We start from the raw sequence: 14,814 nt of genomic DNA, 5'->3' as shown, positions 1-14,814 counted from the left end.
TTGGCTTCTGGAGCCCAGATCTCTTTCCATGACACCACAGCTTGTGATTGTAAGGCAGGCAGGCTGGCAGTACACACAGCTAGCCCGGTGCCAGGCCACAGGGCACTGTGGGGCCCAGGCTGAGGGACAGACAGCACCTTGCAGCCAGCTGCCCTGAGCAACAGGGCAGGGCCCTGACTTCTGGCTATTGCGGCCGGTATGGGCTTCTCCAGAAGAGGGCATCAGGGACTCACAGGGACCTGTGCCCTTCCCACCAGGCCCTCAGCCCCCAGCGTGCACATCAGTGAATGCCCCAGTATGGACATACAGAGCCGGCGATGTTCCAGGCTCTGTGCCAGGGCCTTTTAAATTGTTAATATTCATTTTAATATTTAATATAATAATTTAATGCCATCACAACAACGTAAGTCAGATCATGTAATTCTCTGCTCTAAACCTTCTGAAATAACTTCTCATTTCACTCTGAATAAAAGCACCACAGCCTACAAGATGTTAGGTGACCTGGCCCCTGCTTCCTGGCTGACCTCACCTCCCCCCCTTATCCCCCTGACTCCCACCAGCCTCCAGGTCTTTTTGGCTCTTCTTGGAGTTCACTGGGTACACTCCCACTACTGCTTGAAGCTGTGCCCCCCCTCCCCAAGACCTCTGCGAAATTTCCTTTTTCTCCTCACCCCTTCAAGCCTGGCTCAAATATTCCCAGGAGGGTTGGCTCCAGCTACCCTATTAAATAGTCCCTCAGTGCCTAAGGCACTTGACTGCTAACCAGAAGGCTAGCGGTTCAAACCCACCAGCCACTCCTCGGAAGGAAGATTGGGCAATCTACTTCCGTAGAGATAGCGTCTCAGAAAACCAAGGAGGGATTGCTATGAGTCGGGTCTGACTCAATGGCACATAACAACAACAGAACAACACTAGGCACATAGCAGGAATTCAAAATTGTTTGTTGAATGAATGAATAAATTCTAAGTTGGGCTACCCCTATTTGATAGATGAGGATAGTGAGGCTTAGAGATATTAAGTGAATTACCCAAGATCATACAGTTCATTTATTCAACCAATTAACCAGCCAACATTTACATAGCTTCTACTGTTTTCCAAGCCAGTAGAGCTCAGTGGTGTCGGGTCGTTGGAATCTGTTTGTAATGCCTTCTCCTATGTTTTCACCTGTTGCAATTCAATTCCTCACTAGTGTTTGCCAGGGGTTGGAGGAGGGGGGTCTGGCTGACTACAAAGGGTATGTATAAGTGAATACTCAGGGTGTTAGAACAGTTCCATTGAGTGCTGGGGTAGTGGCCATGCGGTTCCATGCCTTTCTCCAAACCCAGGCACTGTACATCACAAACAGTGAGCTTTAATGTATGTAAACTACAAAACAATTCAATCCGTTCCTTAAAAGTTCTGATCCCTGTGGACATAATTTATTGTTTAAATTCTTTCTTCTGTGCCTTCTCCTACACGTGTACTTTGACATCTCCAAGACTGAGGTTGGGGGATGAGGAGACAAGATTAAGAATTACTTTCATCTCTGAATGACTCATGGTTTGGCTCCTCTTAGTTCTTTCCACATCTTGGCCCTGGGCATCACCCCTCAGGGCTCAAGGTCAGGCCTGGGTCTTTCACCTGGACTTATAAAAATTGTCATTTTGAGGTAATTGTAGATCAACATGCAACTGTAAGAAATAATACAGAAAGAGCCTGGATACCCTTCATCCAGTTTCCCCCAGTGATGGCATCTTGCATATCTATAGTACAATATCACAGCCAGGAAGTTGATCTTGATACACAGACCCTACCTCGTTCGGATTTCACCAGGTTTATGTGTACTCATTAGTACGTGTGCACCTGCGTTGAGTACTGTGCAATCCTGTCACATGTAGATCCGCGTGTCCACCACCACAGTCAGGTTACAGAACAGCTCCAGCACAAAGACCTCACCTGGACTTTTAAAATCAGTAATGCCCTATCCTGATATTTCTCAAAGTGTAACCCTCTGGTGTATCAGAGTCACCTTGGCTGCTTATTAATTGTATGGATTCCTGGACCCTCGTTTTCCTTCCCCTTCCCCAATGAACCAGCATCTGTGGGATGGAGACTGGGATTTGTACTTGTAACAGGCATCACACTTTGAGAACCACTGTTCTAATCGCCCTCCAACTCTCCTACCTCCTGTCTACCCTCTCCACTGTGACCACCAGAAAGATCCTTCTAAAACACAAGTTTTTCCTCTGCTTAAAACCTCGTGGTGTCATCCACTGCCTTCAGGGTAGAAATAAGGCCAGAAAAGCTCTGTGGGTCAGGCCCCAGCTCCCTTTCCTCTACTTACTCTACAGCAAACCAAACCAGTGCCGCTGGTGTTCATTTGGACTCACAAGGACTGCTTGTATGTCAGAGTAGACTCTCCTCCATAAGGTTTTCAATGGTTGATTTTTTGGGATGTAGATTGCCAGGCCTTTCTTCCTAGGTGTCTTTAAAAAAAAGTGGGGTTTGGGTGAAGGTTTGCATAGCAAATTAGTTTTCCATTCAACAATCGACACACATTTTGCTTTGGAACCCTCGTTGCAATTCTCTCAATGTAACGGCAGTTCCCACTTCTTCCCTGGATTTCTCATTTCCATTCTCCGTCTTTCCTGCCCTTTCCCACCTTCTAAGCATTGTTTTTCGGCAAATGCTGCCCTTTTAGTCTCATATGGGTGATTATTCTGAGGAGCACGTTCCTCATTAGTGTTCATTTCATAGGCCTATGTTTTGGCTAAAAGGTGATCCCCAGGGGTGGGTTCAGTTCCAGGTTTGAAGGGTGTCTAAAGGCTCCAGTCTTGGGGGTTCCACCAGTCTCTATCAGATCAGTAGGTCTGGTCTTTTTTATGATTTTGAATTTTGTTCTACGTTTTTCTCCCATTCTTCTGTCCAGGAGCTTCTGTGGCCCCAATCAGAACGGCCAGGAATGGTAGCCAGGCATCATCTAGTTTTTTTGGTCTCAGGGTAGAGGAGGCTGTGGTTTGTCTTCCTACGCACCTCTTGGTAGATCAGAACTTCCAATCTTTCTGTTAGCAGCCAAGGGCATTAACCTTCTGCACCACCCAGGGACTCCTCACCCCAGCACACACACACACACAAAACCAAAGTAGCTGCCATCAAGCTGATTCTGACTCATGGTGACCCATGTGTTTCAGGGTAGAACTATGCATAGGTTTGTGACAGCTGTGAACTTTCCAAAGGAGGAAGTAGACCAGCAGGTCTTTTTGCTGAGGTGTCTCTGGGTGGATCCAACCACCAAGCTTTCACTTAGTAGCCAAGTGCTAACCATTTGTGCCTGTGATTTGATTATTCCATACTCACCTGATTCTCAGTACCCATCAGTCTCTGTTTCCTCTGTCTGGAATGTCCCTCCACTCTTCCCAGTCTGTTGAAACCCTATTAAGCCACCCATTTTTACAGATGAGGACACGGAGGTTGAGAGAGGTCAAATTGTCACGAAGCAAGTAAGAGTAGGACCAGCTGGAACCCGAATCCACCGGAGTCCCGACTCCTGGTCTTACTTTTCACCAAGCTGTCAGTCATGGAGGCTCCTTTGGGGCCCTCTTTCCAACCTGTCTGCTTAACTCCAAGTGGGCTTGCCTCTTCACCTTTCTGTCCAACTCCTGCCCACCCAGTTCACCTTCCTCTTCCTCTTCTCAGTGTAGAAAGCTGGGAATCAGGGCCTTGAGAGGAGCGAGGAAGGAAAACGAGATTGGGCTCAGAGGGTAACTCCGCTCCCGAGTGGGTCTGCTGGTGGGCTGGCGCACCACGCCAGGAGGAGGCCTGGAGCAAGTCCCCCCCCCCCCCCCCGGGCTCGCTTAAGCCCGGGCGGGCAATGGGGGTTCCTGGAGGGAGGGAAGAAGCGGAGCGGAGTCCAAGTCCCCTCCTCTGCTGCCCCCTCCCTCCACAGCTCCTTGCAACCCGAGCTGGGGGGCCTAAAAATAGCCCCCGAGGCGCAACCGCCGGCCGCCCTGGTGACCTTCTGGGTAGCACAGGCCGAAGGCGGGCGGGCGGCAGGAAGGCAGGGCGCCGGCCCCCCAGGACTCATCTCAGGGCACCATCCCCCGGGTGTCCCCGTGGCCGCCAGGTTCCAGCGTCCCCCCAGCCCAGCTTGCAGAAGCCATGCAGAAAGCCCGGGGCGCGCGAGACGAGGCAGCGGGTACGAGGGCACCCCCCAGCCCTGGGGTGCCCCCGAAGAGGGCCAAGGTGGGGGCCAGCGGAGGAGCCCCGGAGGCCGCGCCCGGGGCGCCGGTCTTCCTGCGGCCCCTGAAAAACGCGGCGGTGCTCGCGGGCAGCGACGTGAGGCTGCGGGTGGCGGTGAGCGGGACGCCCCAGCCCAGCCTCAGCTGGTTCCGGGACGGGCAGCTCCTGCCCCCGCCGGCCTTGGAGCCCAGCTGCCTGTGGCTGCGGAGCTGCGGGCCGCGGGACGCCGGCGTGTACAGCTGCAGGGCCCAGAACGCGCGGGGCGAGGCCTCCTGTGAGGCTGTTGTCACAGTGCTGGAGGTCGGAGGTAATGGAGAGGTGGGGGCACAGCCTGGGCGGGGGGTAGTCCAAGGTGAGGAGGGCGCCCCGGCCACGTGGGGCGGGGGCCACCGGCTCATCCAAGCCTTCTGCCAGGTGCCCTGGCTTCTGAGCTGCTGTGATCTGCAAGTGCAGACCAAGGGGACATTGCAGGGCAGGGGGTGTCAGGAAGACAGGCTCCCCAGCAAGGCTTAGAGGTCATGGTCAGCTCTTGGTAAGCAAAGCCCCAGCCCCACTCAGGCCCCCCTGGAAAGTCCAAAGTGGCAGCTCTCAAGTTCCCTGCAGAGAGAGGCCTCCTGGAGACTTTATCTTCTTCAACTCCAATAGTTTAAGATTGAAATTGCTGATCAGAAGGGTCATAGCTCTCCTGGCCCCAGCTGGGATGTTGAGGGGCTGGATCCAAGCTCCTGGCAGTCCGTAGCAGTGGCAGGGGTGGTGTGGTCAGCACCAGGCTGGCTGGCAGAGGCCAAAGGGGGAGCAAGTGTGATCAAGGTCTGGAGGAAGAGGTAGGCTTAGGAGCTCTGTGGGCTCTTACAGAGCAGGATGTTTGAGGAACCACATGCAGATATGTTGGGTGGGGGTGTGGAAGTGAGCTGTAGACTAGGTTATGGTAGAACAAGCAGAGAGGGACAGGGTTTGTGGGTTTGGTGTGGGAAGCCTGTGGGCCATGTCTACCTGAAGTTCAGGAGTAGACATTCAGAGGGTGTGGAAGGGAGGATACTGACCACCAGTCCTTGGGTCCCTGATCTTGCAGGGAGAGTTGCAGGCTGGTATGTGAGGGGATGGTGATGGTCAGAGGCAGAAGAGGAGGGCCACGAGCCTGGGCCCCATACTCATGGTTCTGCTGGGCTTGGCATGAGTACTGGGCCAGGGCCAATTCTCCTTGCGTCCATTTTTAAGCTTCCCTTTTTATTTCCTAAGCTCCTAAGTCAACCAAATGGTTCTTCTCTAGGCCAAAGAGAGAGTCTTGAGAAACAGAAATCTGCAGCAATGCATTAGGTATGTCGGCAGCTGCAACAGAAATGGGACGCTTGTTAGGTGCCATTGAGTTGATTACAACTCACAGCAATGCTGTGTTCAACAGAACAAAGCATTGGCCAGTCCTGCACCGTCTTCACAACTGTTGCTATGTTTGAGCCCATTGCTGCAGCCACCGTGTCGATCTATCTTGTTGAAGGTCTTCCTCTTGAAGACCCTCTGCTTTACTGAGCGTGAAGTCCTTCTCTAGGGCCTGGTCCCTGCTGATTTAGGAGGCTAGACGTCCGTATTCAGGGCACCAGCTCTTTCTATTGGCTCTAGGGGAGATCCTTGTCTCCTTTCAACATCTGTGGGCCCAGTGTCCTTTGGAGGTCTCCATGCATCTTGGCATCAGTCTTCCCCGGCATCTATGAGGTTCTCAGTGCAGGGACCCACCACTCCTGGCTCATCTTTCTGGGTGGTGGTCATGTTCCTCCTCTGCTCACTTCTCTCTCCTTTTGTTTTTTGTAAGATAAAAGGTGATGTAGGCCACATCCCAGGGACACTCCCCTTACATTGTACCAAGGCTGTGACCTGTGTAAAGGTGTTGAATCCCACCCTAATCCCCTTATAATTTATTGGCTGATCACATCAGATCACATTGTGGGGGATGATCACATCATCACATAACTGCCAAGCCACTGAGAATCATGGTCCAGGCAAGTTGACACATATTTTGGGGAGACTTAATTTAATCCATGACATCCCATGCTTTGGCCCTCAAAAATTTACATCTTTGTCAGATGCAAAACATTTTTCTACACCATCATATTACACCAGAAGTCTTAACTCCAAGTCCAAATTCCATCCTCGGGCAAAATTCCTCTTGATCTGTGTGTGCATTTAAAATACGAATTATCTACTTCCAAAGTACAATGGTGGAACAGACACAAGGAAGACATTTCCATTACAAACGGGAGAAATTACAGGGAAAGAAAGGCTAACGGGTGCCAAGCAAGTGAAAAACCCAGCAGAACAATTTACGTTAGCTCTCAAGGCTTGAAAATAACCCTTTTTTCTCTGAGACCATCTGCGCAATGGCCTTGCCCTCCAGACTCCAGGTTGTGGCCACCGCTGTCTTGGATTCTGGGTGGAGGCCTTTTGACCTGGGGCTTCAGCTCTGCCTTCCAGGTTCACTGGAATGGCAATTTGCTTCCTTGGCTTTGTTTTGGGTGGCCCCATTCTCCTAGTCTGACTGAGTGGTGACCCTACCCCCTTAGCCCTGCCAGGCCCCGTTCTTCTGCCCCTTGGGCATGACAGCCCTGCCCCTGCAGCTTTAGACAGCTGCTTCAGCCCTATCCCCTTGGCACTCAGGAATGGCCAACCCACACTGCAGAACCGAGTTGGTGAAAATCTAACTTGGAAACGTAGGAGGCTGTGGCCTCACCCTTTGAGACTGAGGCAGCTCTGCTTCCCATGCTCCTTGTCTCTTTAGCTTCTGCTTCCTGTTCCTGTTTCTCAGTCCCTGCCCCCTTGGGCCAGCCTGGGCTCTGCCCTGTTCTAGGAAAACTATCCTTACATCAGATCAGGGCTGTGGCCTGAGTAAGGGTGTTGCATCCCAACCTAATCCCTTACATCTGATTGGCCGATCACATTAGATCACATCATGAGGATGATTACATTATTACGTAACTGCCAAATTACATCATTACATAATTACATCATTATACCACTGAGAATCATGGCCCAGCCAGGTTGACACATATTTTGGGAGGACACAATTTAATCTATGACAGGCAGTAAGCTGCAATTGAAGGAGCCCTGGTGGTACAGTGGTTAAGCACTTGGCTGCTAACCAAAAGATCAGTGGTTCAAACCTACCAGCCTGTCTGCAGGAGAAAGATGTGGCCATCTGCTTCCATAAAGATTTATAGCCTACTCCGTTGTATAGGGTTGCTATGGGTCAGAGTTTGGTTTGGGGTTAAGCTGCAGTGGAGGGAGGTGGCAAATAGCTGAGGGGCCATTGAGTCTGTCCTGCGCATTTTCAAGTCATCCAGAAAAGCATCCCCAAGTAGCTGTTGAGAAGGGGGACTTCTCACTCCAACTCGGTGGGATCATTTAGGGGTAACTCCTAAGGGGCAGGGAAGAGGAAAAGGAAGACATCCGCAGCTGGAGGGAAAGGAGGCCCTAAGGTGTCCGACTCGACAGCACATAACAACAACAACAACAACAACAACAACAAGGGTGCAAACAGGTCAGGAGATAAATCAAGGGCTCAGCTTCTCTCTGGTACCGTCTCTTCTGTCCCTCAGCCTGCCCTGCCCACCTCCTAGAGTCTCCAATGACTGGTTCCTTGGGTTCTTGTGGCTAGGCCTGGGCCAGAGAGGGGCAGTGAGGGGCAAGGCTGGCTTTTCCTGGTTGGTCCGGTACCTGCCAAGGCACAGGTTTCCCCATGCTGGAAGTGGGGTTGGGGCTAGAGTGCATCCTGAAAGAGCTCTGATTTGGGAAAGGAGTGGACTTTGGGGGGATGTTAGCTCTAGGCTTCTCGGGAACACTGAGAGGTGGGAAGTTTGAGTCCACCCACGGCACCTCAGAAAAAAGACCTGGAGATTGACTCCCCCAAAAATCGGCCACTGCAAACCCCACGGAACACAGTTCTATTCTGACACACATGGGGTTGCCATGAGTTGGAGTTGAGTCAGTGGCAACTGGTCATGGTAGCTCTGGGCCTGGCAGAGACAAAGAGGCTGGAAACAGAGTGTAAATCTAAGGGCAAGAGAAATAGAATGATGAGAATATGAATAGGAGGAAAGAGGGATCAGGGAAGGGAAGGGCAGTGTTCATTTAAAGATGGGAAATGCTACAGAGAACTGCTATAGCAAACACTCCCTTTACAGGTGAGGACACTGTGGTCCAGAGGGGAGGGAGGCCTGCTAAAGACATACAGCAAGTTATGGCCGTCTCACAACTGAGAACCCAGTCCTCCTGGTTTGGACTCTGGGTGACATTTACTACTGAGGAAGTTTGGGACGAAGGATGAAGAGGGGAAGGAAAGAGGAGCTGCCCAGTGTGTGCGGAGCAGCCGCTACAAGAGGCCCAGGCCTGGCTTTTCTGAGGATGAGAGCCTCCTGGCCTGCCCTGGTCTCCGAAAGTGGGGAGAGTGGTGGGGTGCTACAGTCCCTCAGCGGGGCAGTTTCCTCAGCTCCTCTGTAATGGGGGTGGCGTGGTCGGCAGAGCTGGACCCTGGTTGGAGGCCAGGGCCACCTACACAGTCTCTAGGCTGAGCTGTCCTACTGGAACAGCAGGCTTGAGAGACATGGGGGTGCTATGGGGCTGGATTTGGGGCTTTTTGGCATTCATGTTAAACAGAATGCCTGTGATTTGGCTCACCTGTGAGTAGGAAGAAGGTTGCATTATGGCAAACCACCTTTGAGAACTTTTTCCTACCAGTGAAATCCTTACCCTAAGAACAGCCTTATGATTATGAATTGATAGTAATTCTTAATAGTAATTTGTAATAATAATAATAATACAGATAGCTGCTATTCTACTATGTGGCAGGCTATATGCTCACACTTACTATCATTTGATATATCATTTAAGACCCACAGCAACTCTGGGGAAACTGAGGCCCAGAGGGATTAAATGACTTGTCTTAGTTGTGGAAAGGGAGCTCTGTGGCCACCGCTGTCTTGGATTCTGGGTGGAGGCCTTTTGACCTGGGGCTTCTTGACTGCCAACCAGAAGGCTGGTGGTTCAAACCCACCAGCCACTCCTCGGAAGGAAGATGGGGCGATCTACATCCGTAGTGATACTGCCTCAGACACCCAAGGAGGGGTTGCTATGAATCGGGTCCGACTCAACGGCACATAACAACAACAGTTGTGCAAAGGGCCCCTGAGTGGCACAAATGATTAAATGCTCAACTACTAGCCAAAAGCCTGGGAGTTCAAACCTACCTGGAGGTGCCTCAGAAGACAGGCCTGGCAGTCAGTCTGCTTCTGGAAGGTCACGACCTTGAAAACCCTATGGAGCTCATCTACTCTGCACACACGGGGTCTCCATGAGTCCACGGCAACCCCCAACTACAGTCGCACAGATAGAAGGTGGCAGAGGAGAGATGGAAGCCTTGGTCTGTCTCACCACTGAGAACCCCGTGTTTAACCACCCACAGGCCCCTCCCACAGGGCTTGGGTGATGGAGGGGCTTTGCTTTGATGAGGCTGCCTCCCCTCCCCCGGGTCTTGGCCAGAGTAGCTGGGAAGCAGGTCAGTGTTGCTCAGTTACTCATAGAAAATATTCTTTGCTGGAATCGGCAGCAAGAGGACTTCAAGGTACTCGAGGAAGCCAGTGGCCAAGCGAGGACCTGGCTGCAGAAGGAAGGAGGCAGTTTCCTGGCTGGGAGTGCTGTCTGGCTCAGCCATGTGGGGCGATGATAAGGTTCCTGGCACTCTGGAGGTGTGGGATGTTGACTCAAGGATGGAGGGATATTGGCATGCCTTTAGAGGCCCTGAGGAGTCGAGTGGGCTGAAGACTGGAGAACATCGGGGATGGGAAATAGGATGGAGTTATGTGAGGTGCAGAGTGAGGAAAGGAGGGAACAAAGGGAGTGAAGATGATAGAAACGTGGGATACTTACAGAATCCTTAACATATGTAAAGTACTTTCTTTTACCCCATCACATCTAATTATTGAACTTCCTAAACCCTGGATTACATTATAACCATTGTGCATGTAAGAAAACTGGGGTTCAAAGAGGACATATACCTGAGGTCACAGGGTTATTGAGGTGGCAGAGCCCATGCTAAAAGCCAGATCTCTGGGTCTAGGTCCACATTGTCCCTTCTGGACAGAAAGCATGAAAAACCTAAGCGGGGATCCAAAATCATAACCATCTCTCCTGGGTCAGAATCCTCAAATCCATCTCCTGGTCCAGTCTCAAGAAGGCAGGCATGCTTTTCTTTCAAGACAACAGGTTCCCACCAGCCCACCAGCCAAGGGGCCACATGCAAATCAAGTGACCAGAGCAAGCATCACCCTCAAAGCTTGAGGTGTGTGACTGGAGCAGGAGGCCTGCACTAAAGGGCCCCGGGTAAGGAGGCACAGCCAGCGGCGGGGCAAGCTGATTGGAGGTTTCATAGCCGGGGTCTGGAAGTCTGTAGTGTCAATCACAGGGTCAAAATCAACAGATAGTAATGACCTAATCCTGAGGACCTGAAGGCATGGAGGGATAGGTTAGAGATAGAGAGAGCCAATTTAATCAAGGGCAAAGCAGGGGGACACACCAGGATGTGTGTTGAGGAATATTCTGCATTTATCATCTTTTTTACCTGGAATTTGGAATGTTTGGATAAAAAACAAGAAGAAAGTAGTATGGAGTTGGGAATGTGTATAGAAGGAGCGCCACCACCCATTCAGTTGTCTAGTGACAGTGGTATGCCAAGACCCAGTGGGGGGTGACCATCATGGGAGCAGTGAAGACCCCTGTGAGGGAGGATAGAGGGCAGCAAAGAGGCTGACGTCAGCAAAAGACCTTCTCCTGAAGCTGGGGCCGGCCCTTCAGGGAAGCGCCTGAGGGGTGATCATCCCAAGAACTACTTCTCCAGCTGTTTCTTAGAAAAGGGTGTGGGTCTGGGCATGGAAGGGGGAGAGCCAGATGAATGGAGCTGTTCAAGATGATTTACTCTCCACCCTCCTCACCGTTACCATCCTCTCCACTCTCATCTCTGCCACACTCTTCCATATTTATGAGTGTCTACTATGTACCTTCGGAAGGAAGGTTGGGCAATCTACTTCCGTAGTGATACCGCCTCGGAAACCCAAGGAGGGATCGCTATGAGTCAGGTCTGACTCGACGGCAAATAACAACAACAACTATGTACCTGGCACTGCTCTAGGTGCTTGGAACACATTACCCACCCACTGCCATTGAGTCAATTCCGATTCATAGTGACCTCAGAGGACAGAGTAGAACTGCCCCATAGGGTTTCCAAGGGTCTAAATCTTCATGGAAGCAAACTGCTTCATCTTTCTTCCTCGGAGAGGCTGGTGTGTTCAAACCACTGACCTTGTGGTCAGCAGCTGAGTGTTTTAACTACTATGTCACCGAGCTCCTTTGGGATATATTCGTTGGGGAAAAAACTCCAAAATGAACCAAAATTCCTGTCCTCTAGGAGATTACATTCTAGTGAGGGGAGACAGACAATATGTCTTAAACATAATAAATAAGTAAACAGTATAGCATGTTTGAAACATAGAAAGGAACCTCCGTGGTGCAATGGTTAAGCACTTGGCTGCTAACTGAAAGGCCAGCGGTTCAAACCCACCCAGCAGCTCTTCAGGTGAAAAGGCCTGGTGATGCACTCCCGTAAAGATTACAGCTTAGGAAATCCCATGGGGCAGTTCTCCTCTTATAGGGTCTTATATGGTCGCTATGAGTCAGCATTGACTAGACAGCACACAACAGAATCAGAGCAGGGTAAGTAAGGGGAGGGAAGGCAGAACCTGAACAGAGGCAGGAAGAGAGGCAAAGGGAGGGGAGGGGAGAGTGAGTACATGTAGCTGAGATGGGGGTCTGTGGGAGAGATCAGTCAGGGTGTGATGACTTGGGGTTTATTTTCTCTCGTTGAGGGGAAATGCTGGCAGTGCAGAAACTGGGAAGTCTGACTTTGGAGCAATGGCAGGGGGACACAGCTATTCAGCCACCAGGTTAGAGGGGGGCAGTCTGGGAGGCTCACCCCAAGAACTTGTCCCAGGCCAGCCTTGCGGGGGTGAGTAGCACAGGCTGAGGGCGAGAACACAGAATCCTGCGGCCCCTCCTCGGCCCAGCTGTCCCGTCACTCACGCCTGCTGCCCATTGGTTATTTTTGCTACGGAATGTGCCAGCCCCTCAAATTCTCCTGGGGAATAGGGGCTCAAGTTACCCCCTCTCCCCACTTAGCTCCCCATCTGTGATGGGCGTGTTTGGGGGTGGGCAGGGAAAGTGCCTGTGGGTGTCCAGGGTCCTCTGGCTGGAACTGGTGTGGACACACGTGTGTACCCTCTCAGTGTATGTCCCTGTGAATGGATCTGTACATGTGAGATTTGCCTCTGGGGGTCGTGGAGACAGAGCCACCTGTGTGCACCCTAGAGTGTACAAGACATGATCTTAAATTTTAAAGTATTCTGGTTGTTAGGTGCCATTAAGTTGGTCTGACTCCTAGTGACCCTGTGAACAAGAGAAGGAGGCACAGCCCTGCCCTGAACCATTATCACAACCGTTGCTGGGCTGGAGCCTGTTGTTGCAGCCACCATGTGAATCCATCTCTTTGGGGGTCGCCTTCTGTTTCACTGACCTACTTTACCAAGTGTGATATCCTTCTCCGGAGATTGATCCCTCCTGATAACATGTGCAAAGTACGGGAGACAAAGTCTTGCCATCCTCCCTTCTAAGGATCATTCTGGCTGTACTTCCAAGATAGATTTGTTCGTTCTTCTGGCAGTCATGGTATATTCAGTATCTTCGCCAACACCATAACTCAAATGCATCAACTTGTCCTCAGTCTTTATTCATTGTCCAGCTCTTGCATGCACATGAGGTGATTGAAAATGTGGCTTGGGTTAGTCTCACCTTAGTCTTCAAAGTGACATTTTTGCTTCTTCACACTTTAAAGAATTCTTTTGCAGCAGTTTTGCTCAATGTAGTGTGTCGTTTGATTTCCTGACTCCTGCTTCCATGGGGGTCACAAACCCAAATAACTTCAGGAGCCAAGCGGGACGTGTCGGTAAGCCAGGTGCTGTGGTCAGCCGCTGATCTGGTGCATATCGCCCGCCCAAAACCCTGTGTAGGACAAACAGAACCCAGCAGTCTGCTCCTGCACTAGTTTAGATCAAGGCTTCAAAGACCTCAGTGAGCATGTGAGCTGTTAGAGCACACTGGTCCATAACCCAGGATTCTGGGTTAGAATCCTGGTTCCCCATTACTGGCTGTGTGACCTTAATTTAAGTAAGTAACCTCTCTGTGCCTCAGTCTACCACCTTGTTGTGAAGGTTAAATGAGTTTATTCATATAGAGTGCTTAGCACAATGCCTGGTACATATTAAGCATACAATAAATGCCCTGCCACGGAGTAGATTCTGACTCATAGCAACCCTGTAGGACAGCGTAGAACTCCCTATAGGGTTTCCAAGGCTGTAATCTTTACAGACTCAGGCTGCCACATCTTTCTCCCCTGGAGCAGCTGGTGGGTTCGAATTGCCAACCTTGTGGTTGGCTGCCGAGCGTTTTAACCATTGCACCACCAGGGCTCATACAATAAGTGTTAGTAGTAATTACCACATAGTCATAGGTCAGAAACCAGGCCTGGCACTACCTGTGCGTGCTGGGATGGGATGGGATTTCAGATCAGGGGGAACACATGGAGTCACAGAACCATGTGACTTTTGTTAAGTGATACGGCAGCTCTCAGCCCGTCACTTTCTGTTAAATAAGTTTGGGGAAGCTCATGGAGTTGTTGTGAATGAGGTAATATTTGTAAAAGCACTTAATAAGTGCTAAAGCAATGATCGTTACAATCATTGTGTTGGGGGTAGAAATTGTGTGTGTGGCAAGCATGTGCATGGGGTTGTATGGAGGAGCACAAAATAGCTTGGTAAGCATGTTCACCTGTGAGGGGGAAAGGAGGTCGAATGTGTGAACGATAGGAGCACCTCTGGGCATATTTGCTGTGCATGTGGGTGTGTGCGTGTGTCCTCCTGAGTGTGTGAGTGCATTGTGTGTGTGTGTGCATATGTGTGTGTGTGTGTGTGTGTGTGTCTATTCCCACTGGAACGCTGAGGGCAGGAGCGGAGTAACTACTGCTGGGAAAGTCTAGGGCCCTGGTCAGCATTCCTGAGGAGCTTGGGGCTTTCTTGGGCTGGGCTCCTGTCAGCACAGACCCTTTCCCCTCAAGGGCCCTGGACCAATGCCAGATCTCGCATCCTCACCTCCACCCTGGCGCTGGGGCTGCAGCGGCGTGGGTGCTGCCTGGCACAGGGTGCGTGTGCGCATGTTTGTGGAGTGAGCAAGACGAGATGCTGCTGACCTTCCAGGGTGGCCCCGCGGGACGGGGGCGGGGATGGCGAGGAGACCGCGTTGGGCTGCCAATGAGAGTGTGGCGGAACTCAGGGCCACTGCACCCCTTTCTGTGCCTTAGTTTCCCTACGTGCCCAGGTCCCAGGGGCAGATGAGGGGTGGGGGCGCGAGGCTCTCAGCGTAGGGAGGTGTGTGGTGGTAGTGCTGGGGGGCAGGTGAGCTGCGCCTCCCGGGACGCAGGGAGCAGGAAAGGCAGGGGCTCCCGGTGGG

The 14,814-nt window shown here is 51.4% G+C and overlaps 1 protein-coding gene across 1 annotated transcript in view; it reads left to right on the top strand.

Moving 5' to 3' along the window:
* Positions 1 to 4,137: 4,137 nt before the first annotated feature.
* The window catches only part of SPEG (striated muscle enriched protein kinase), a 67,664-nt gene continuing 56,987 nt past the window's right edge, over positions 4,138 to 14,814 (top strand). The window contains exon 1 of the mRNA XM_007958152.1: positions 4,138 to 4,525. Within this exon, the coding sequence (XP_007956343.1) occupies positions 4,138 to 4,525 (388 nt within the window). The remainder of the gene's footprint in view (positions 4,526 to 14,814) is intronic.

The sequence above is a fragment of the Orycteropus afer genome, unplaced genomic scaffold (assembly GCF_000298275.1).
Source record: "Orycteropus afer afer isolate SDZICR_OR568_19922 unplaced genomic scaffold, OryAfe1.0 scaffold00002, whole genome shotgun sequence".
Taxonomy (NCBI): Eukaryota; Metazoa; Chordata; class Mammalia; order Tubulidentata; family Orycteropodidae; genus Orycteropus; species Orycteropus afer.
Note: the sequence above shows the minus strand (reverse complement) of the source record. Positions and strands in the feature narration are given on the sequence as shown.